Here is an 18376-nt window from a genome sequence, read left to right on the forward strand (position 1 = left end):
ACCCTTAAAGAAATATCTCAAATTCAAATTCCAAAAAAAAAAAAAACTTCTAATAAATAACACTTTTCCTTTTAATAGCTCTTATACAACATAAATCTAAATTAGTCAGATTAAATTAAATTTCAAATACCAAAAAAATAAAAATAAAATACAGGAGTTTTAATTTTATATTAGACAAATAAAAAAAAGAAATAGAAAGGCAACATCAAGGGAACAAGATTTCATATACTTGTAAAGCTCTCCATCTTTACTCATGCATATAGAGACAAGAAAGATACTCATATCACCCTCTATAAATACCAACAATTTTCTTCACAAATTTCAACATTCAGTAAAAACCAATAAAGAGAAACAAACAAAAGAAAACAAATAATGGAGAAAAAGGTTCATCCTTTACTCAAAGGTGGAAGAAGAGAAACAAAATATAGCCATGGATTTTCTTCATCAGAAATGGAAACTTTGACATCCATTTGTGAAACCATTCTTCCTCCTCTTCCTCTAAATTCACTTCAAAAAAATAACCAAAACTTACATAAAGTTTCTGCCTCTCAATATCCAATTCCTCATGAGGTAAAGTAAATAAAAATTCAATCTTCATACAAATAGTCTGTCAGATTCAGTCTACTGTTTACTTTTTCTAGTTGGTATATACAAATTTCAAAAAAAAAATGGATAAAATGCCCATCCTTTTCTTTTTCCTTTTTGGGGTGAATTTAAGTAATTTAATAGTTAGAGAATCTGCTTACTTTTTCTAGTCGATATACATAAATTTTGAAAAAAGATGGATAAAAAGCCTATATTTTTCTTTTTCCTTTTTGGGTAATTTAATGGTTTGATTATCTGAACTTTTATTTTGTTAACGAGGATTTAAATTCTCTTTAATCTTTTGTAGGTTGCAGAGGTTGTGATGAAAAGGGGTTTTTTTGAAGCAAGAATGTTGGTGAGGTGTTTGTTAAGAATGCTATCAACAAGAATTGGGAGTTTGTTACTTTGTGGATTATTTTGTTTAGGAAAAAGTTGGCCTTATATTAACAAATTCTCTGCTATTCCTTTGGAGAAAAGAGAAATTGTGATGCAAAAATGGTTCAAAAACAGATTTTTAACTCCTGTTAGATTGGCATTTGTGTTTATCAAGTTCTTGTGTCTCTACATCTTCTTTACTCAGGTAGTTCTTATTCTTCTTTCTTTTTCTTGTTCCTTTCTCTATGTTTGATATTTGTATTTGTGATTTGAGTAAGGGTGTATTCATGTCGGAAAGTTCTATATTAGAATAGAATATTTCCTAACAATTATGATTTTTAACAAAGATAATTTGTTACTCAAAATATTAACTTAAAATTTTTAATTAAAGATGAAAAAGTAATTATAACTCGGTCACAATCTTATTTGATTTTTGTAATATTTTTCAGAATCCTCTATTCATTTCTTTTTCAAGGATTTGTTGTCTTTTTTACCTTTTTTATTTTGTACTTTTTGTTAAGTCTAAACATGGCACAGAGTTTTTGCAGGGCTTTGTTGTCCTTTCAACCTTTTTCTTTTGTAGTTTTTTTCCCTTGGGAATAGCAACATTTATGTCATTGAATTTTTAAAAAAGAGTACGAGTGACGTTTGAGAAAAGATTTATTTATATTATTATTTTTAAATTTTGATTTTGTAAAATTATCTAAACAACTTTAAACAACTTTTAACACTGTTCTATTAGAGTTTTGAATCAAATATAATTTTTTTGCTTTCTTCTTCAAATGAGTTTTTTCTCAAAATTCGAGCTTTTTTTCTTCAATTATTGATTAATTTTATTTTTAATATCTGACGAAGCACATTTAATCTTCAATTATATTTAAATGTGCATTTTTTTATTTCTTCACCAATGAATATTCATAAATTTCTAAAAGTGATAATCATTCCACCGTTTAATTATCTATGTGCTATATTAAATTCATATTGAAACTCTATATTTAAGGGTAATATACTTCTTAAAATAATTCAAATATAACCTATGTTCTACCTAAGGGTATCAAAACCACACATTTTGATAAATTAAAAAATAAATATTTTTGAATCATTTATCACGAAGGTCAGAATTTACTAATAACCAAGGAATCAAAAGTGGTATTCACCTTTTTTCTTCTGATATGGGCTGCATGCTCTAAATTTATTTATTAAATATTTTTTGGAATTAACAAATGGCTATAAATTTATTTTTGGAATTAACAAATGGCTATAAATTTGTTTTCCTCAATATAGACAGCTTGACTTGAGTGTCCTTGAAGAATTAGTCACTAGGAAGTTTCACATTTTAATTATCTGAAATTGTGCTAGCATCATTTTCTTTAAATTTTACTTATTTTATTTTATTTTCAAAGCTTCTTAAAATCCAACCTTTCTGGATAGGTTGAAAAAAAAATTCAACCCGTTGTTCGTTTACACCAAATCAAATTAGTATAAACAATGAAGTGAATATATGTATTAATTAACTTTTGTCTGTGTATAAATTGTAGGGTAGGGGAAGGAAAAATAGGGGAGAGGATTATAATATGAAAAATGGAACAGTAACCAACAAGGTCAAAGTTAAAGTAACCGACTAATTGAACTAAAGGGTATTAAAATATTTTGAATAAATTTGAAAAAAAAAAAAACTACCAAATTGATTTTGGGATGATGATCCTTTTCTTTACTAGCTAATTCCATTAGAACACATGTTATGCAAAAAAGCCTTATATGACCATTTGCAAGTTAAAACATGTGACTATTGAAGATGACTTATAATTAATTTTTAAATGTTAATTTGTTGGAAAAAGTCTTTTTTTTAATTGTTTTTTCTAGAAGTTAGGTGGCTGAAAATGATAGCTCTTTTGATTGGAGTTTTTCATATGCTAGCATCTATTTTATCCATGGACCAATTTCTTCTTTCAATAGAAAAGGACACCTCATTATAATTTGGTTCTAAGATTTTATTGTACATCTTTTAGGTTACATTAAAACTAACAACTACTACTAATATATGTTTTCTTGATCACAAAGTACTTCAGTGACACTAGGTTGCTTCTCTTTATTATGAGCTATGTTGCTCGGACTCTTCAAATATACTGTCGGGTATGTGTCAGATCCTTCAAAAACTATTGATTTTTGGAGGAGTTGACACGAGTGCCGCAATATTTATGGAGGGTATGAGTAACATTGAATTTATAATATCTTCATTTATGATCAATAGCTACAATATTCAATGTTGATGAGAATATCAAGTATTCCCTCAATATATGTGATGGTGTTTGTCTAGGCACGAAGTTTAAGAATAAATGAAACACTTTTGAAACTTTGGTCCAAAACAAGCCATAGATATAGAAATGTGTCTTCTTTTTAGATTTGACTAAGGAAAGAGTGTCACGTAAATTGGGACAGAGGGGTAGTTGATATTGAATCTTTGCAGCATTTCTTTTGTTTGGGTTTTTTACTTGCAAATGCAGTCCAATCATTTAGAGGGGAAGTTGAATGATCAATTAGCAGAATTATTGGACCTATTATTTGTCTTGACTTGAACAAATTTGTGAGTGTTTTTGACCTATGTTGTTCGGACTCTTCGAAGATACCAATGAGTGCATGTCAGATCCTTCAATAGTAGTGCATTTTTGGAGGATCCGACACGGGTGTGGCCGTGCGGCAACATTTTTGCAGCGTCCGACCAACATAGCTTTTGACATTACATTCAACAAATTTGCATAATTTGATCAAGGAAGTTGACAAAAGAACCACAAAAACTAGTTAAAAGTGCTAAATTGAGTGTACTTTTCTTGCCATAGGTTGGTGAAGATTCAAAAAATCCAGTATGGGATGACATTGGATATCAAGTAGACAATGTAGAGAACTCTTCAGAAACACCTGATGAGAGACCTCTTCAGAAGGGAATTGTTGAAACTATATATGAGACAGAATCAAGCATTGTAAAATCACTTGTCCAAAAAGGCCTAAAAGTCACAGAAGACCCCAAAAACAACATGTACAAGGTTCAATGTGATGTTGTCATTGTTGGTTCAGGATGTGGTGGAGGTGTTGCAGCAAGTGTTCTTGCAAGTTCTGGTCAGAAAGTCGTCGTTCTCGAGAAAGGAAATTACTTCACCAAATCAGACTATTCTTCCCTTGAAGGACCTTCACAGAGCCAAATGTATGAATCAGGAGGAATACTCGCAACTTTGGATGGTAAAGTAATGGTCTTGGCAGGTTCAACAGTTGGTGGTGGCTCTGCTGTTAATTGGTCAGCTTGTATTAAGACCCCTGATTCTGTTATACAAGAATGGGGCAACGATAAAAGAATCCCAATGTTCAAAACTCCCGAGTATGTATCGGCTATGGACAAAGTTTGTGAACGAATCAACGTGACAGAAAAGTGCACACAAGAAGGTCTACAGAATCAGATTCTCCGAAAAGGGTGTGAAAAACTCGGTCTTGAAGTTGAAGGTGTGGCACGAAACTCATCCGAGGATCATTATTGTGGCTCGTGCTGTTACGGATGTAGAAGAGGCGAGAAGAAAGGAACTGATACAACTTGGCTGGTGGATGCTGTGGACTGTGGAGCAGTGATTATAACAGGATGCAAAGCTGAGAAATTCATACTCGAAAAGAAGTATGGCAAAACAAGAAACAAGAAATGCTTAGGAGTGATTTCAACTAGTATGAATAAGGATATCACAAAGAGTATATGTATTGAGGCTAAGGTGACCATTTCAGCTTGTGGTTCTCTTTTGACACCTCCACTTATGATCTCCAGTGGATTGAAAAATCCGAACATTGGACGAAATCTCCATCTTCATCCAGTCATAATGGCATGGGGGTACTTTCCTGAGTCCAATTCCGACCTCAAGGGGAAAATATACGAAGGAGGAATCATTACCTCGATACACAAAGTGGAGAGTACTTATGATTCCGACGTAAGAGCTATAATAGAAGCTCCTGCTTTAGGACCGGGATCATTTTCTGCCCTATGTCCTTGGACATCTGGAGAGGACTTAAAGAATAGATTACTCAAGTATGACAGAACAGCTCATTTGTTTGCAATGGTTAAAGACGTAGGATCGGGGGAAGTTAGATCCGAAGGAAGAATTAGCTACACGTTCAATGGCATGGACAAAGAAAGTTTGAAACTCGGGCTAAGACAAGCTTTAAGGATCTTGATAGCAGCAGGAGCTGCTGAGGTTGGGACTCAATGTAGCAATGGACAGAGAATCAAATGTAAGGGACAAAGTGAAAAAGCACTCGAGTCTTTTCTTGATACGGTCACAGCAGCTGAGGGACCAAAGTCATTTGTAAAGGATTTTACAACTTATAGTTCTGCTCATCAAATGGGAAGCTGCAGGATGGGAATGAACGAAAAAGACAGTGCAGTCGATGAGAACGGGGAGAGTTGGGAAGCAGATGGACTATTTGTTTGTGATGCTAGTGTTCTACCAGGTGCTGTTGGTGTAAATCCAATGATCACTATCCAGTCCACTGCATATTGCCTATCCAAGAAGATAGCAGAGATGATAAAAGAAGGAAGATTCTCAAGATAAGCGATTCTCAGCTGCTTGTCCTCTTGATATTTATACTGTTTCCATACAAATTCGTAATGCTTTGTCCTTCTTTGAATGTTCATATATTTGTAATTTTCGTTTAAAGTTAACAGTTTGTGTAACTAGTATGGATAAAGAGGATATCAATAAACAAAATATTCATGTTTTTTCTCTTGCATCAGCTTCAACATTCTTCGGACGAATGTTAGATTGGTCAAAAACACACCTGACGTATCACTTTTTTGCGAGTTTCATACCGGAACTATCACCAACTATTTATCAAAACACGTCTCGAAATGAATGAATCAGCTGGACGAGGTGCACAAAGTTTTATGGGAAAATTAAGCTTTCACACTCCTTTTGGATACTGTGTTTTGATAAACAGTTAGTGATAGTTTAGTTTAGGTAGGAAACACAAACATCTGATAGTTCAGGTATGAAAATCGTAATAAAAGAACTACATCAGGTGTGTTTTTGACCATTATCTCTTATTTTATTCCTACATATAATACAGAAATGCAGTTGGATAAATAACTGAATGTGGATAAAGGATCATAATAGAATTGAATTAAGGCACAAGTAGAGTTAATGACATACAATCATAATATGGTAGCAGAACCAATTATTCTGGGAAATCAAGACTTTTTTGATATTTACTAAGAATAATATAAGATCTCAGAGATACATTTCTGATTACAATTGAGTTAAGAATGAGAAAAATATACAAACAGGCATGGAAATAACATAAGCTTAGTGCAACTCTTCTTGGCAACACCTTGAGCCATAAGGCTCAGTTCGTTGTTAAACGATCAATAAAATGATGGTGGATTCTTTACTCACACCATAACCGACAAGTGCTTCCAACTTGCTGCTGCAGAAAGTACTGTTTTCCGCTTATTGAGAAGCCTGTCTTTGTGATCCAAACATAGATCAAAAAGTTATTCTAGCCATCAGAGTCTGTCTCGCGGAATGGCAATGGAACTGCTTTCACTGCCCTGAATTTTCCGACATTGTTCAAGTGTTCATTTTCCAACCTAAACAATCATAAATAAGCAGTAAGGAATCTTGTATATTTAGCACATAATGCTTTGCTATCCTGCTAGGGACTTAGTGTACGTACCTGTAGAAGTTCCAGTGACCACGTCGAATAATTTCCAATGAGGCAAGGAAAAAGTCAAGTAAACGCGACTCAAATAGTCCAACGTTGAAATGCATCACTGTCTCCACCCAAGCTACTCTCAAGACCAAATTTAAAGTCTATGATTCAAAATTTTAAAAATTATGTTCAGGTATATGATATTGTTGTATGTAACACAAAAAACTGTCGAAAGAGGAAAGGACTTACAATTGAAGCATAGTAAATGCTCTTATTCTTCAGGATTAGTTCATCTCTGAGCAAAAAGTTCTTGGATTTTAAGTTTAAAAATCCCCAATCCTTTACAAAATCCCAATACAATTGATAAACCGTGGCTATAACTGAAGTCACCAAGACGATCGATAACCATAACTGTGAATCAGGCTGCCTTGCATAAGTTAGCCTAGCACCAGCTGCTACCATAGCAGAAACATACTTTCCCAAGTTAGCCAGGTGATTTATGTCAGACTCGTCGAACCATCTCCTTGCACACTAGATAGATCACAGAATACACAAGTTAATTCATTCCGAAAACTATAAAAGTTCTAATCTTTAGCAGTGATTTTAATCTATAGTTAGCTGTTAGTAACATATTTATTACCTGCATTGCTCGCCAATAATATGGCGCGAAGGAGATAACATAAGCAAGCTCTCTGTACATCCTTCCAGACTTACAGGTTGGAAGTCCATGACTTTTTAAACTTCCAGCAAGAAAATAGCAAGCTGATGACTCCAAATGCCTCATCAATGGGATCTAAAGACAGAAAAACGGAAGCAAAGTTAAGAATGCAACATCATGGACATTCATACTTTGTTCTGTAGTCTTGCCTTGTGACGGTTTAGGGTTGGTCTTAGGTCAGGTGTGTCTTTTCTAGTTGTGATGCTATTGCCTTTAGATTACCACATTATTTTGCTATTGTTATTGTTCTTGTCTTGTAAAATTTGCATCGTGTTTCATTATAGCCATTATGCTATATTTATTGTTTTTCTCTCTTATTTGGGGCTAATAATTTTGAGCCGAGGGTCTTTCAGAAACATCTCTATTTCAATGAGGTAGTGGTAAGGTCGCGTACATCCTACCCTCCCCAGACCTCACTTGTGGGGTTTTACTGGGTATGTTGTTGTTGTAATCCCTCAGATTTCTTAATTCTTGGCCTCTAATCACACATAAACATCATATGCAAAGTTAGTTTGTTCATATAGCCAGTGTGATTTTGTCAACTTCTTGGATTGTTTGTTGAACTCGTGACCTATAGGTTACAAGGAGACAACTTTACCGTTGCTCTAAAGCTCCCTTTCAGATAATGTGAAAAAAATATTTGATAGCAAGGTTTAGCTACCTGGCTTGTTAGTTGATCAGCCATGAAAAAGTCTACCATGAGCACCTGCATCAATATCATTATGTGAGTCATCAAGAACCATTAATAAAAACCACTTTCATGATTTTCAGGATATGAAAGTACCTTGTAAAACGGAGAGCAGACGATGTTACGTATCACTTTGAGGAAGTAGAAGCGTGTTGGACGATAGAAAACGTTCAACGGACATATCAGCAGAGCAAGGAAAATCTGAAAAATGCAAAGAGCAAGATTAGAAAGGTATGCATTTCAACATAAATGTTACTACTAGTAAACAAGATTTTTTGGTTAACAAACCAGTAGGAGAATTCCAGGAATTGCATCGACTTGGCTCGGAGAAAATCCATTCGAAAGTAAGATCAAGTGAATAACTAGAGCCCCAACAACAGAAGTCATCAAGCAAGTTCCTATGAGGAAAGCATCTCTGTATTTGAGAGCTGTTTTAGGTTGAAACTCAAATATGAAGTTGTAATTGATCCTTGTGCCTTTCCATAGGAACAAATTGCATCCATACATGAACAAATGCAGGCTTAGCAATGCAAACATGCTGCACAACAAATTTAACACGTTATCGCAGTTTACAACAACAACATACCCAGTGTAGTCCAACACAGTGGGGTCTGGAGAGGGCAGAGTATACGCACACCTTAACCTTACCTCATAGATAGAGCGATTTTTAATAGACCCTTAGCTTAAGAAAAAGCAGTCCAGAAATAGAATAAACGGAAGTAAACAACAGATAGTAACAGAAATCGAACAACAAGAAATTACCGCAGTAGTACTGCGATTGCTAGTATGGACGGATAGCAAGACAACACACCACTACCTACTAACCTCCTAATCTCCTAATCTAAGGTCATGTCACGTGTTATAGCAGGTTATTTACTTTATTTTCCAGGTAACTAGTTCGACTTATTAAAGGAGGTTTATATGATAGAAAGGGAAACAAATAATAAATTTGAGAGATCATAAGTATGTTCATTAACAATTCCTCTGCCCTTTAAAGTTTTCATTAATTCACTTTGTATACATAGCTTAACGAGTTTAAGTTTTATGTAAATCGCGCTTGCAACGGAATAAATTACAAGTCATAAATTATAAAAAGAAAAAGACATTCCATAAATTCTGTCAATAAAGAGGGAAAAAACATGAAAATAATGTGAGTAAAATAAAAAAAAAAGTACCTGAAAACAGGGTAAACAGTTTCAACATAAGCAGCTTCAGTTCTAGTAGAAAACATGCCACTCAAATGGGCCAAAATTGCGTATACACTAAATAACGTCACAAAACAACCTGTGAAAAGCCCTGCAATTCGAAAAAAATCGATAAAAATTACTTCTCGTATTTAACTTATATATAATGTCACTGTAAAAAATGTTTACATTAACAATGTAATTTAGCGTGCGATAACAAGTTTCTCATCGTATTTTACATGTTCAATGCTCCTTTTTATTACTAGTATGTAAGTGGTGCTTATGAAGGGAGTGATAGTTTGAGCTAGGACATCAAATGAGCTGAGTTAATAAATGCGATCGACCTAATGACCCTTCTAACTTAGAATCACTCCAAGATCTTTTTTTATTTAATTATTATTCTTTTAGATCTCGAGTTACAATTTAACATCTTAAAACCTTTTTCTTTTGGGACAAAGTTATCTTGAGAGAATATATGAGCTACTAGTAATGTACCCCCCAAGCAATTGAAAACTTTATGATTAACAAATTAATTTGAGTTACACCTTGACCCTTGAACAAATACATTAGTCACCCAACTCCCATGTTGGCTCCTCCGTCTGTCCCATATTGATTGTTATATTTCGTTTTTTGAAAGTTAATTTAACTAATTTTCAGAGCTAACTTGAATTAGATTAATTTATCTTTAAATATGATCAATATTTATGTAATTTGACTCTAAAAAGGAAATTTTATATTTATGTAATTTAACTCTAAAAAAGAAATTCTGACAAGTTTTTTTGGGACGACTCTCAAACTTCATTGGGATCTTTAACTTTTTTAACTAGTCGACTATAAAAATTTCACTTGACTAGTCGTAATAGATTATACTTGTGTCAATACATACTCAATAGATTATCCTCGTCATCAATACATAATGTATAACAAATATATAATCAAAGTATATCGACTAAAATTTATTTATTTATTCAAAAAAACAAGGATTAAAGTCTTTTTAAATTGTTGTGAACTTTATTGGACTTTATTTGTAACTTTTATTAGCATTAACATATGCATATATAGATGGATCTAGAGATCAGAGACATATAAGGAAGGAAATTTGAATACTTTTTTTTGTTTTATTCTTTTTTTAATAAGGGGGTGGGGGTGGGTGGGTGGGGGTGGGTGGGTGGGTGGGTGGGCGAGTGAAGAATTTTACCAACAAAAAAAGTGACCATATGAGATTCTTTATTCTGTTGGGGTCTTAAGAACTTCATTGCCTTTTTCCTGTCACTGTTTGCAAAGTGCTGTGTGAATAAGGACTCCACTTCATCCATTAGTCTAACCACCTTCTCACCATTAAAACAAAACAAAACAAAAAACATAAAATATTGGAACATTAGTACATGCATTTTCCACCTGATCTTACAAAGAAACCATTAACTCATTATTAAACATTATTATAAAAAACAATTAATAAACTTTCATTATAGATTTGTCTATGTTGAATACCATTAACTCATTATTAAACATTATTATAAAAAACAATTAATAAACTTTCATTATAGATTTGTCTATGTTGCTCAGATTCGATTGTGGGCGTACTCGATATGAGTACATATGTTAGATTCTTCATCACATAAAATTTTAGGATTCAGGATATATATGACATGATACGATTAAAATATATTTCACACTCATATCCGTGTCGTATCTATACGAGTGCAACAAAAATTTTGAAGAGTCCAAGCAATATAAGTTAGCACAATGACATGAGGTCTATAATTTTTTCCTTTCAAGAACATTCACGAAGACAATATGAAACATAAAATGTGAAAAATATTGACCTAAAATTATATTTGATACGACAAAGCAATTTTCATAAAGGTGATAATTCATAAAGATAATCATACATGTTCCTAATTTTTACGTAAAATTACCTTATCAGAGCTGATGAAATGTGATCTTTTTACTTGCTTAAGGTAACTTGCTGATGATTGCTGCTTAGCTACCTGTTTGATGAGAGGGAAAAATAAAGAAATATTATTACAAAAATATTTTACGAGTCACGTGTATTTATTGATTTGATGCAAATTCTGACGTTTCTATTTGTCTTAAATGCAATGTACTATTAATACATTTACCTTGTCAAACTTTTTAAGTATCTTCACGAAAGCCTCCATATTTAGTGAGCTGAAAAAAAAAGCTAGTGGAATAATTAGAACTCAATTAAAGTAAATAAATACGTTCAAGAAACTTCTTCTATAGCAAATGAAAAAAAAAACTTTTTGATCAAAAGGTGGTAGATAGTTAGCCAAAAATAGAGAAATTAAAAAAAAAAAAAAGAGAGTTCAGAAATATTTGCTAAATATTTGATGTATCTTTTGTCATTTTCTTGTTGCTTTTATTTTTTTCCCTTTATAAAAGATACACTTTATTTGTTTGTTACATGTTTGTTTCCAAATGTCGTTGAATGAATAAATAAATGATTGCTATATAAAGTCAAAATAATATTACGACATAAATCTATTATATTACGAAATCTCGACTAATCAAATGCAAATATATCACAATCCTAAAAAGAGAAGTGTAATTTAATATGTTATAATATGTACCAAATAATTTAATATGTTATAATACGTATCAAATACTTCACTATTTTAGACTAATTTACTAATTATGCTTGTTAAATAGATCTAATTATACATACGATCGATCACCTCTTAAGTTAAGTAGCTAGATCGTGTAAATATTTTCATGACTCTATCAGTACATAGAACTAAACTCTTGAGTACTATGGTAGCCTGTGCAATTCAATGATGCTAGCTACAATGCTAATACAAGTTTAAATTCTGCATTATAACCGACAAATATTACTTCTTATATATATATCATGTATACTAATTTTTGAACACTCTTGATTAACATTATAATCCTTAGCAAAATTCTTGATTTTGTCACTGCTTGTTCTATTTGGATTTATGTCATTATCATTATGCATGTGTGAACTGTAGTTGTATCACTATAGTATCCAGGAAGATCTTCTACGTACGTATACTTATTTAAAATTCTACATCTCCCTCTGAAAAACTACATGTAGGACTTATATTTGAAAATGAAAGCATGCAATAGACAACTTCTGTCCCTAAACAACAAAATTTTGTAACTAATCCTATTTAACAACAAATTATCAACAAATCATGCTAGATACAGACTATTTAGCAATAGATTAACGACAAACCTGTAAGTTTTGAGTAAGCCAAGGCCTCTATAGAGTTCAACAAAAGCACTTCTAATCATTTTTTCAGCACATTGTATTTTCTTCTTGTTGATGTATTCTCTAGGTCCACCTTTTTTAGGGTTATTCACTAAATCTTCCCATAGCATAGATGTTACAGCAGCTATTGTACGTGTTGGTGTTGTGGCTGGAATATCAATCCTCATAGCAACTTTTGGTTTTCCCCCTTTTTTTGTCTTAGCTCTTGTGCTTGCTGAATTCACAAAATTTATCCCATTTTTCTCTAGTGCTGCTATCACTTCTTCTGTTTGTGATAATGTTTCTGTCCCTGTTGGACTACCACAATATTCACTTGGTGTGTCTACATACAAAAACAAATAGAATGTTATTTCAGAGTTTCTGATAATATAGGTTGGTTGGATCATTCAAAAATGAAGTCATACACTTGTAGAATCTTCAAAAAATGCATATATTTTGTTATTCTTTTTTAGTTACTATGTTGATTGGACCCTCCAAAAATATTTCCCACCCTTGTCGCAATAGCGGAGGCAAGATATCGATAAGGGGGTTTATTATTTATATATATTAATTAATCTTATACATACAATGTTATTTTCCAGGGAAGAGGGTTAGATAAACATACTTTTTCCCCTATCGTGTCTGATCCTCAAAAAAATACATATTTTTTGGAGGACGTCCGACACATATCGGATAATATTTTTAAAAAGTATGTCTGATCAAGCACAGATTTTAGAATATTTTTTTTTTGATATTTTGTGATAGTACGTGTGATATACTTCTTGAGTGTACGTTCTATATATGTTCTAGCGGTTGAAAAAATATATTTACACAATCAAATTGTTGATAAGGTTACTAGATGTATCTCTATAATGAGCTTTAATTGGAAATATGATAAAGTTAGTATGTATACCAACATCTTATTAATAGGTGGTAGAACGATGAATAGTGATAGTGTAAAATCTGTCCACGAGTATATAACTTAAATCTATATACTATATGCTCTTTCAAGTTTAAAATCTTAAAAGAGTTTAGATATCTTAGGGTGGACATTTTTATATGAAAAGTGTTGTGGAATCCACTAGTATATTATCAAACAAGAATTATTATTTTGTTGGAAGAACAATAAAATGCAATCTTTGTATTTTGGGACCACCATGATTCAGATAAATGGAGGAAACTATACATGCTTTCATAACTAATCACACATATCAATCTCACTATAGCCATATTCTTTTTTTAATAATTCTTTAAAATTAAGAAAATATGTACTTTAATTAAAAATTAAATTAACTAGGTTTCCATTTAATAAATTTCCAAGGACGAGAAAAAGGAACTCTTTGAATTGTGATATCTTGACAAGAATTTTATCTCCTTTTGATTGAGAAATTAAACCCTTGAGGTTCGATCGTTGTCAATCGATGCGAAATGTTTTATTCATCGAAACAATCCTTTTTTTATTTAGATATTAAACCCAACCTAATTGGAAAAGCATTCCCAATAACAAACTTTAACGTGTTTAATTAGACTTATTCTAAAATTGCCCTAAAACTATACAAACATTACATGAAGTCTATTAAGGAAAATAAACTTGTGCTACAAACTTATCACATGCTATGCTTAATTAGAATTGTTGTAAAGAAAAGGATGAAAAATTGGACAACTCACCGGAAAAATCGGAGTTCCGGCCAGACGACGAGTGGGACCGACTGAAAAACCCGGATCCAGACCTCGACCCGAGGGTTTTCCGGCGACGGTCACTGAGAACTTGCTTGAGGTCCAATAATATTTGGAGCTGCTTATTGAGAATATCCCCTCTTTCAAGAAACTCACTCTCTTTAGTTTTGTAAAATTCATTCACTTTTTTTTGCTCTTCATCCAACATCTCAAAAAATAGCCTCACCTACACATGCAAAAATACAAAATAAATAAATAAATAAATAAAATAATTTTTGAAAATTCTCAATACCCCATTTTGTAATTTCACTAAAATAAATAAATAGAAATCAGCGACGGACGATTTTTATCGCTAGTCGATAAATTTTCATATGATAGATCTTTAGCGACACATTATCAAAAATGTTATATTAGTTAAGTGTTACTTAGTATAGACCAGCGACAATTTTTGTAGCTAATTTCAGTTTTTTTTTTTTAAAATTGATTTTTCGAATATTATATCATTATTATTAGTAGTAGTATTACCTCATCTTCTTCAGAAAATAGTTGAACAAGCTCATTTTCAGTTTCATAAATTTCTTCTTGCTCTTCTTTTTCCTCTCCATTTTCTCCTTCTTTAATTATACTCTTCACCTACAATAAACAATTTCACCAAAAAAAATTAATATGGAAAGTAATGTCAATAACTTTACTAATTCTAACAAAATTCCCAGATAATAATTAAATTGTCATTTTCATTTTGACTCCTTTTTTTCTGGTTGTTGTACTTGTTTCAACTCTTCACGATAATTTCATGAAACAAAAAAAATTCTTTAAAAAAAAATAGAAAAATAACCGTTTCATTTTATTTCCACCATGCTAAATCACACACCCCTTGATATTTTCTTGATTTTCCGGTGACTTCAACTTCAACACGAAGATTAAAATATAAACTAAAGAATTACCAGTAGGATATACGCAAACCTTATCTCTCTGTTTCTGATATTTGTATTAAAATATGGGACATAAAAAAAGCACAACATTTTCATGAAGGAGAAGAAAAGGTGGCAAAAAGCAAGAATATACATTTGATACTATTGATAGTTGGTGGTGCTAGCTAGCCATGGACTATATTTTAAATTAAATATTTTTTATAACTTTTACCTCAAAATAGCATCACCTTTCCCTTTCTTTTTTCAAACAAAAAAAAACTACAATATAATTACAATGAAAAAAAGACATACTTGAGAAACTTCATAAGGTTTATGAAGCTTGTGAGATGTCATGGTGAAAGAACGAATCGAGTCGAAAATGGATCGACCAAAATCATGAATAAGAGAAGAGTTTCCATCATGAACATGAGGTTTTCTTGAAATCTTGATTTTCTTAACTTGTTTTTTAAGTTGCCAATAATTTACAAAAGCATCTTTCCATTCTGGAATTAGTTGTGCTTCAAGTTCTTTAGAGAACTTCACCATTTCTTTTCTTTTCTTTTGGGGAAAAAGAAAAAAAAAGGAGGAAAAGGAGGGAAAATATTAATTTTTAGAGATGAGAGACAAGAAGAGGAAGTTTACAAAGAAATATATATATAGAGGGGTACGGAATGGAGGGTGTTAAGAAAAGAGACAAAAGTTATAGTACTCCACCTTCCCCGTCACATAATATTTATCACGTTTCATTTTTTAAGAGTCGAAATAAATTAATTTTGATCAAAATATAATTTTTCATAATGTTAATTTGAGAAGAATTATAAGAAATTGTAGTACTTATTGAGTAGTTTTTAAATGTGTAAATTATATACTACTATAAAAAAAGTCAAAAATCGAAGGTCAAAATTGACAAACTCGACTATGTCGAAAAATAGCAGGCCAGTTTAAGAAAATCGACAGATTCCCTCGATTAATATCGAAGGACGTCCGTGTGTTTTCCTGAATTAAAAGTTGTTATAAATTTTGTGGACCAACGGACTGCTAGGTTTTGTTCGTCGATTTTTCATAAATTATATATAAAAAAATATAGCAACTTGGAATCAAACTCAAGTATTTCCTATACGATATTGAACAATTTTACCACTAAACCACACGTGCTCTTTGATGAAATACTTTTGTTATTTTTAATTTATACTCTTCAATCGTAATTTTGCATATAAAATCGACAGAATCTCTCGATTTTTTATTTTAAAAAATGAGGAACTCTGTCGGTTTTCTTTAAAAATTCACAATTTTGACACATCTTTTGTTCGAAAAATAATGATGAGTATTCGTCGGTTTGTTTTTTTAAAATTATCGAAAAAATCTATGCAACCATCGATTTTTTTCATTTTTTTAATTGTGTATAATTTTTATATATTTAATTATCTAATTCAATTTTAACTTAAAAAATTAATCAAATTAACTTTCTAACTAATAAAACGTACAACTAATATAGAAAAAGGGAGCAATAGACAGTAAATAGTGGCTGCTTTATTTCTTATTATAATTATTTCTTAGAAGCATATATAATGGTTACCTTTTTACACCAGAAAAAGGTGAATCAACTATCAATAAAATGACTTATTCAACTTGTTTGTTACTCTATCTGATCTAGTCGCTAATGGCATTTTCTTGAGGTTTTTTTTTTTTTGCTATGTGAATATTATTGTTTAGATTTAAAAAAAATATTAACATATACATGTCAGATTTTTTAAAAGTAATGTATTTTTAAAAATAAGACAGAATTTGAAAAACATAAACTCTTTAATTAATAGTAATATAGCACATTTACTTCTTATTAAGTTCATTAAGTAAGTATCGTGTTCGATCATGAAGCTCGACTTGTTATATAACCTTAATTTCTTATAAACAGGATGTTGATGATATCAAACTATTATTAATGTTGAAAATTTAAGATAGATAATTACGAAGTCGCATGGCAAAGCGAGGTGCATGCACTATAATAAAATCAATTTTTAGCTACAACAAATATGCATATTAATAAATAGTGCTAAAGTCTTTATCGACATTAATTAGTTAATTGTCATTGGATTCAATATCGCTATAGACTTTAGAGACATTAAAAGGAGTGTTAATTGCCTTTAAAAAAATATTTAGCGATAATTAAGTTATTGTTGTTAACTAATTGCCGCTAAAAATTATTTTTGATATAGTGACAAAAGGGGTTTAATTGAATGCTCTTTTGTCACGATCCAACACATTGGGCCGTGCGGGCACCACTTTATGACCTAAGTAGGAGAACCATAACCCATTACACAAAAAACATTGCGGAATTTATATCAAAACTTGAGTATTTAAGTCAGAAATTTCTAGTAATCTATAGTAATCCAGTTTATATAATTTATACAAAAACTCTCCAAGGATACTAGTTTAAAACAGGTACAAGAGTTTCTAAGAGTGGTAACATAATAAATGAACAATGACATAGCTCCCACCATAAGGAAGAAAAAATAGAACCTGCATGAGGATTGTCTTTGTCTTCACCTAAGAGACATAACTGAACCTGCAACCAAACTATGCCAAGTGGAATAGCAAAAGTAGTATCAGTATAAACAACACATACTGGTAGGCATCATCGATCAATCTGATACCTACCGCATAGTATATGAACAGAAAAATAAGAGAGATCATAATAATTAAACTTTTTAAGCCTGTCCACCCAAACTCCTTACTCTCACTCTTATAGTCTTCACCACTCTACTGTCCAGAGTTTCACTAACCACTCTAGTTACAAGCTTGAGACCTATGGGTTATAGGCCCACCATACTACTGTTCACTTCACTCTAACAGTTACCACCCAACAACCTTAGCCACTCAATGGTTCCACCCAACTATCACAAGTCTTGATCCAATTGTCTCACAGCATAGGGACCTAGCCATTTCATAACCACACCTCATGACTAACCCCAGTTTTCTAGGTAACAACTATTACCACCACAACTACTCGTGGAAACTTCAATGAGAACAACTCCCTATCAACAAGCAATCTACACCTCTAAACCTATAAATACAGAGTAATTCATATAACATATATGTCACATCGAGGCCTAACAGATTTAGCATCTTACCCATGAATAAGTCTGTACAAGATCATAGTTCTTTATAACTAACCTGCCTCAACTCAAAGGTTCCATTATAAGTTCTTTTTCTCTGGCTCATTTACAACTAACCTCACCATTACACAAAAATACAAGTATCATTGGGTCCTCTCATGGGACCATCCACACACACATACTTGTCCCTCTCAAGGGACCCAATTCAGTC

General features: G+C 32.0%; 2 protein-coding genes across 2 annotated transcripts; one reads left to right on the top strand and one right to left on the bottom strand.

Moving 5' to 3' along the window:
- Positions 1 to 269: 269 nt before the first annotated feature.
- LOC129883163 (long-chain-alcohol oxidase FAO1) lies at positions 270 to 5719 on the top strand. Its single transcript, XM_055957758.1, has 3 exons — positions 270 to 570; positions 893 to 1165; positions 3798 to 5719. The coding sequence occupies exons 1-3, from the start codon at positions 373 to 375 to the stop codon at positions 5541 to 5543; spliced, it is 2217 nt and encodes a 738-aa protein (XP_055813733.1). The 5' UTR covers positions 270 to 372; the 3' UTR covers positions 5544 to 5719.
- Positions 5720 to 6084: 365 nt separating this feature from the next.
- Positions 6085 to 15674, bottom strand: LOC129883164 (phosphate transporter PHO1). Its single transcript, XM_055957759.1, has 15 exons — positions 15365 to 15674; positions 14667 to 14774; positions 14133 to 14367; positions 12450 to 12807; positions 11353 to 11401; positions 11149 to 11220; positions 10428 to 10557; positions 9221 to 9341; positions 8334 to 8583; positions 8142 to 8246; positions 8019 to 8063; positions 7280 to 7432; positions 6889 to 7170; positions 6664 to 6800; positions 6085 to 6577 (listed from the first exon to the last, which is right to left on the bottom strand). The coding sequence occupies exons 1-15, from the start codon at positions 15596 to 15598 to the stop codon at positions 6487 to 6489; spliced, it is 2370 nt and encodes a 789-aa protein (XP_055813734.1). The 5' UTR covers positions 15599 to 15674; the 3' UTR covers positions 6085 to 6486.
- Positions 15675 to 18376: the final 2702 nt, after the last annotated feature.

Source organism: Solanum dulcamara, chromosome 3 (genome assembly GCF_947179165.1).
Source record: "Solanum dulcamara chromosome 3, daSolDulc1.2, whole genome shotgun sequence".
Lineage (NCBI taxonomy): Eukaryota > Viridiplantae > Streptophyta > Magnoliopsida > Solanales > Solanaceae > Solanum > Solanum dulcamara.

Coding starts and splice junctions, on each gene's coding strand:
- LOC129883163 (XM_055957758.1), top strand. CDS start 373: ATGGAGAAAAAGGTTCATCCTTTACTCAAAGGTGGAAGAAGAGAAACA. Junction 571..892: donor AATATCCAATTCCTCATGAG/GTAAAGTAAATA, acceptor AATCTTTTGTAG/GTTGCAGAGGTTGTGATGAA. Junction 1,166..3,797: donor TCTACATCTTCTTTACTCAG/GTAGTTCTTATT, acceptor TTCTTGCCATAG/GTTGGTGAAGATTCAAAAAA.
- LOC129883164 (XM_055957759.1), bottom strand. CDS start 15,598: ATGGTGAAGTTCTCTAAAGAACTTGAAGCACAACTAATTCCAGAATGG. Junction 14,368..14,666: donor TATTTTCTGAAGAAGATGAG/GTAATACTACTA, acceptor TTGCATGTGTAG/GTGAGGCTATTTTTTGAGAT. Junction 8,064..8,141: donor TCTGCTCTCCGTTTTACAAG/GTACTTTCATAT, acceptor ATATTGATGCAG/GTGCTCATGGTAGACTTTTT.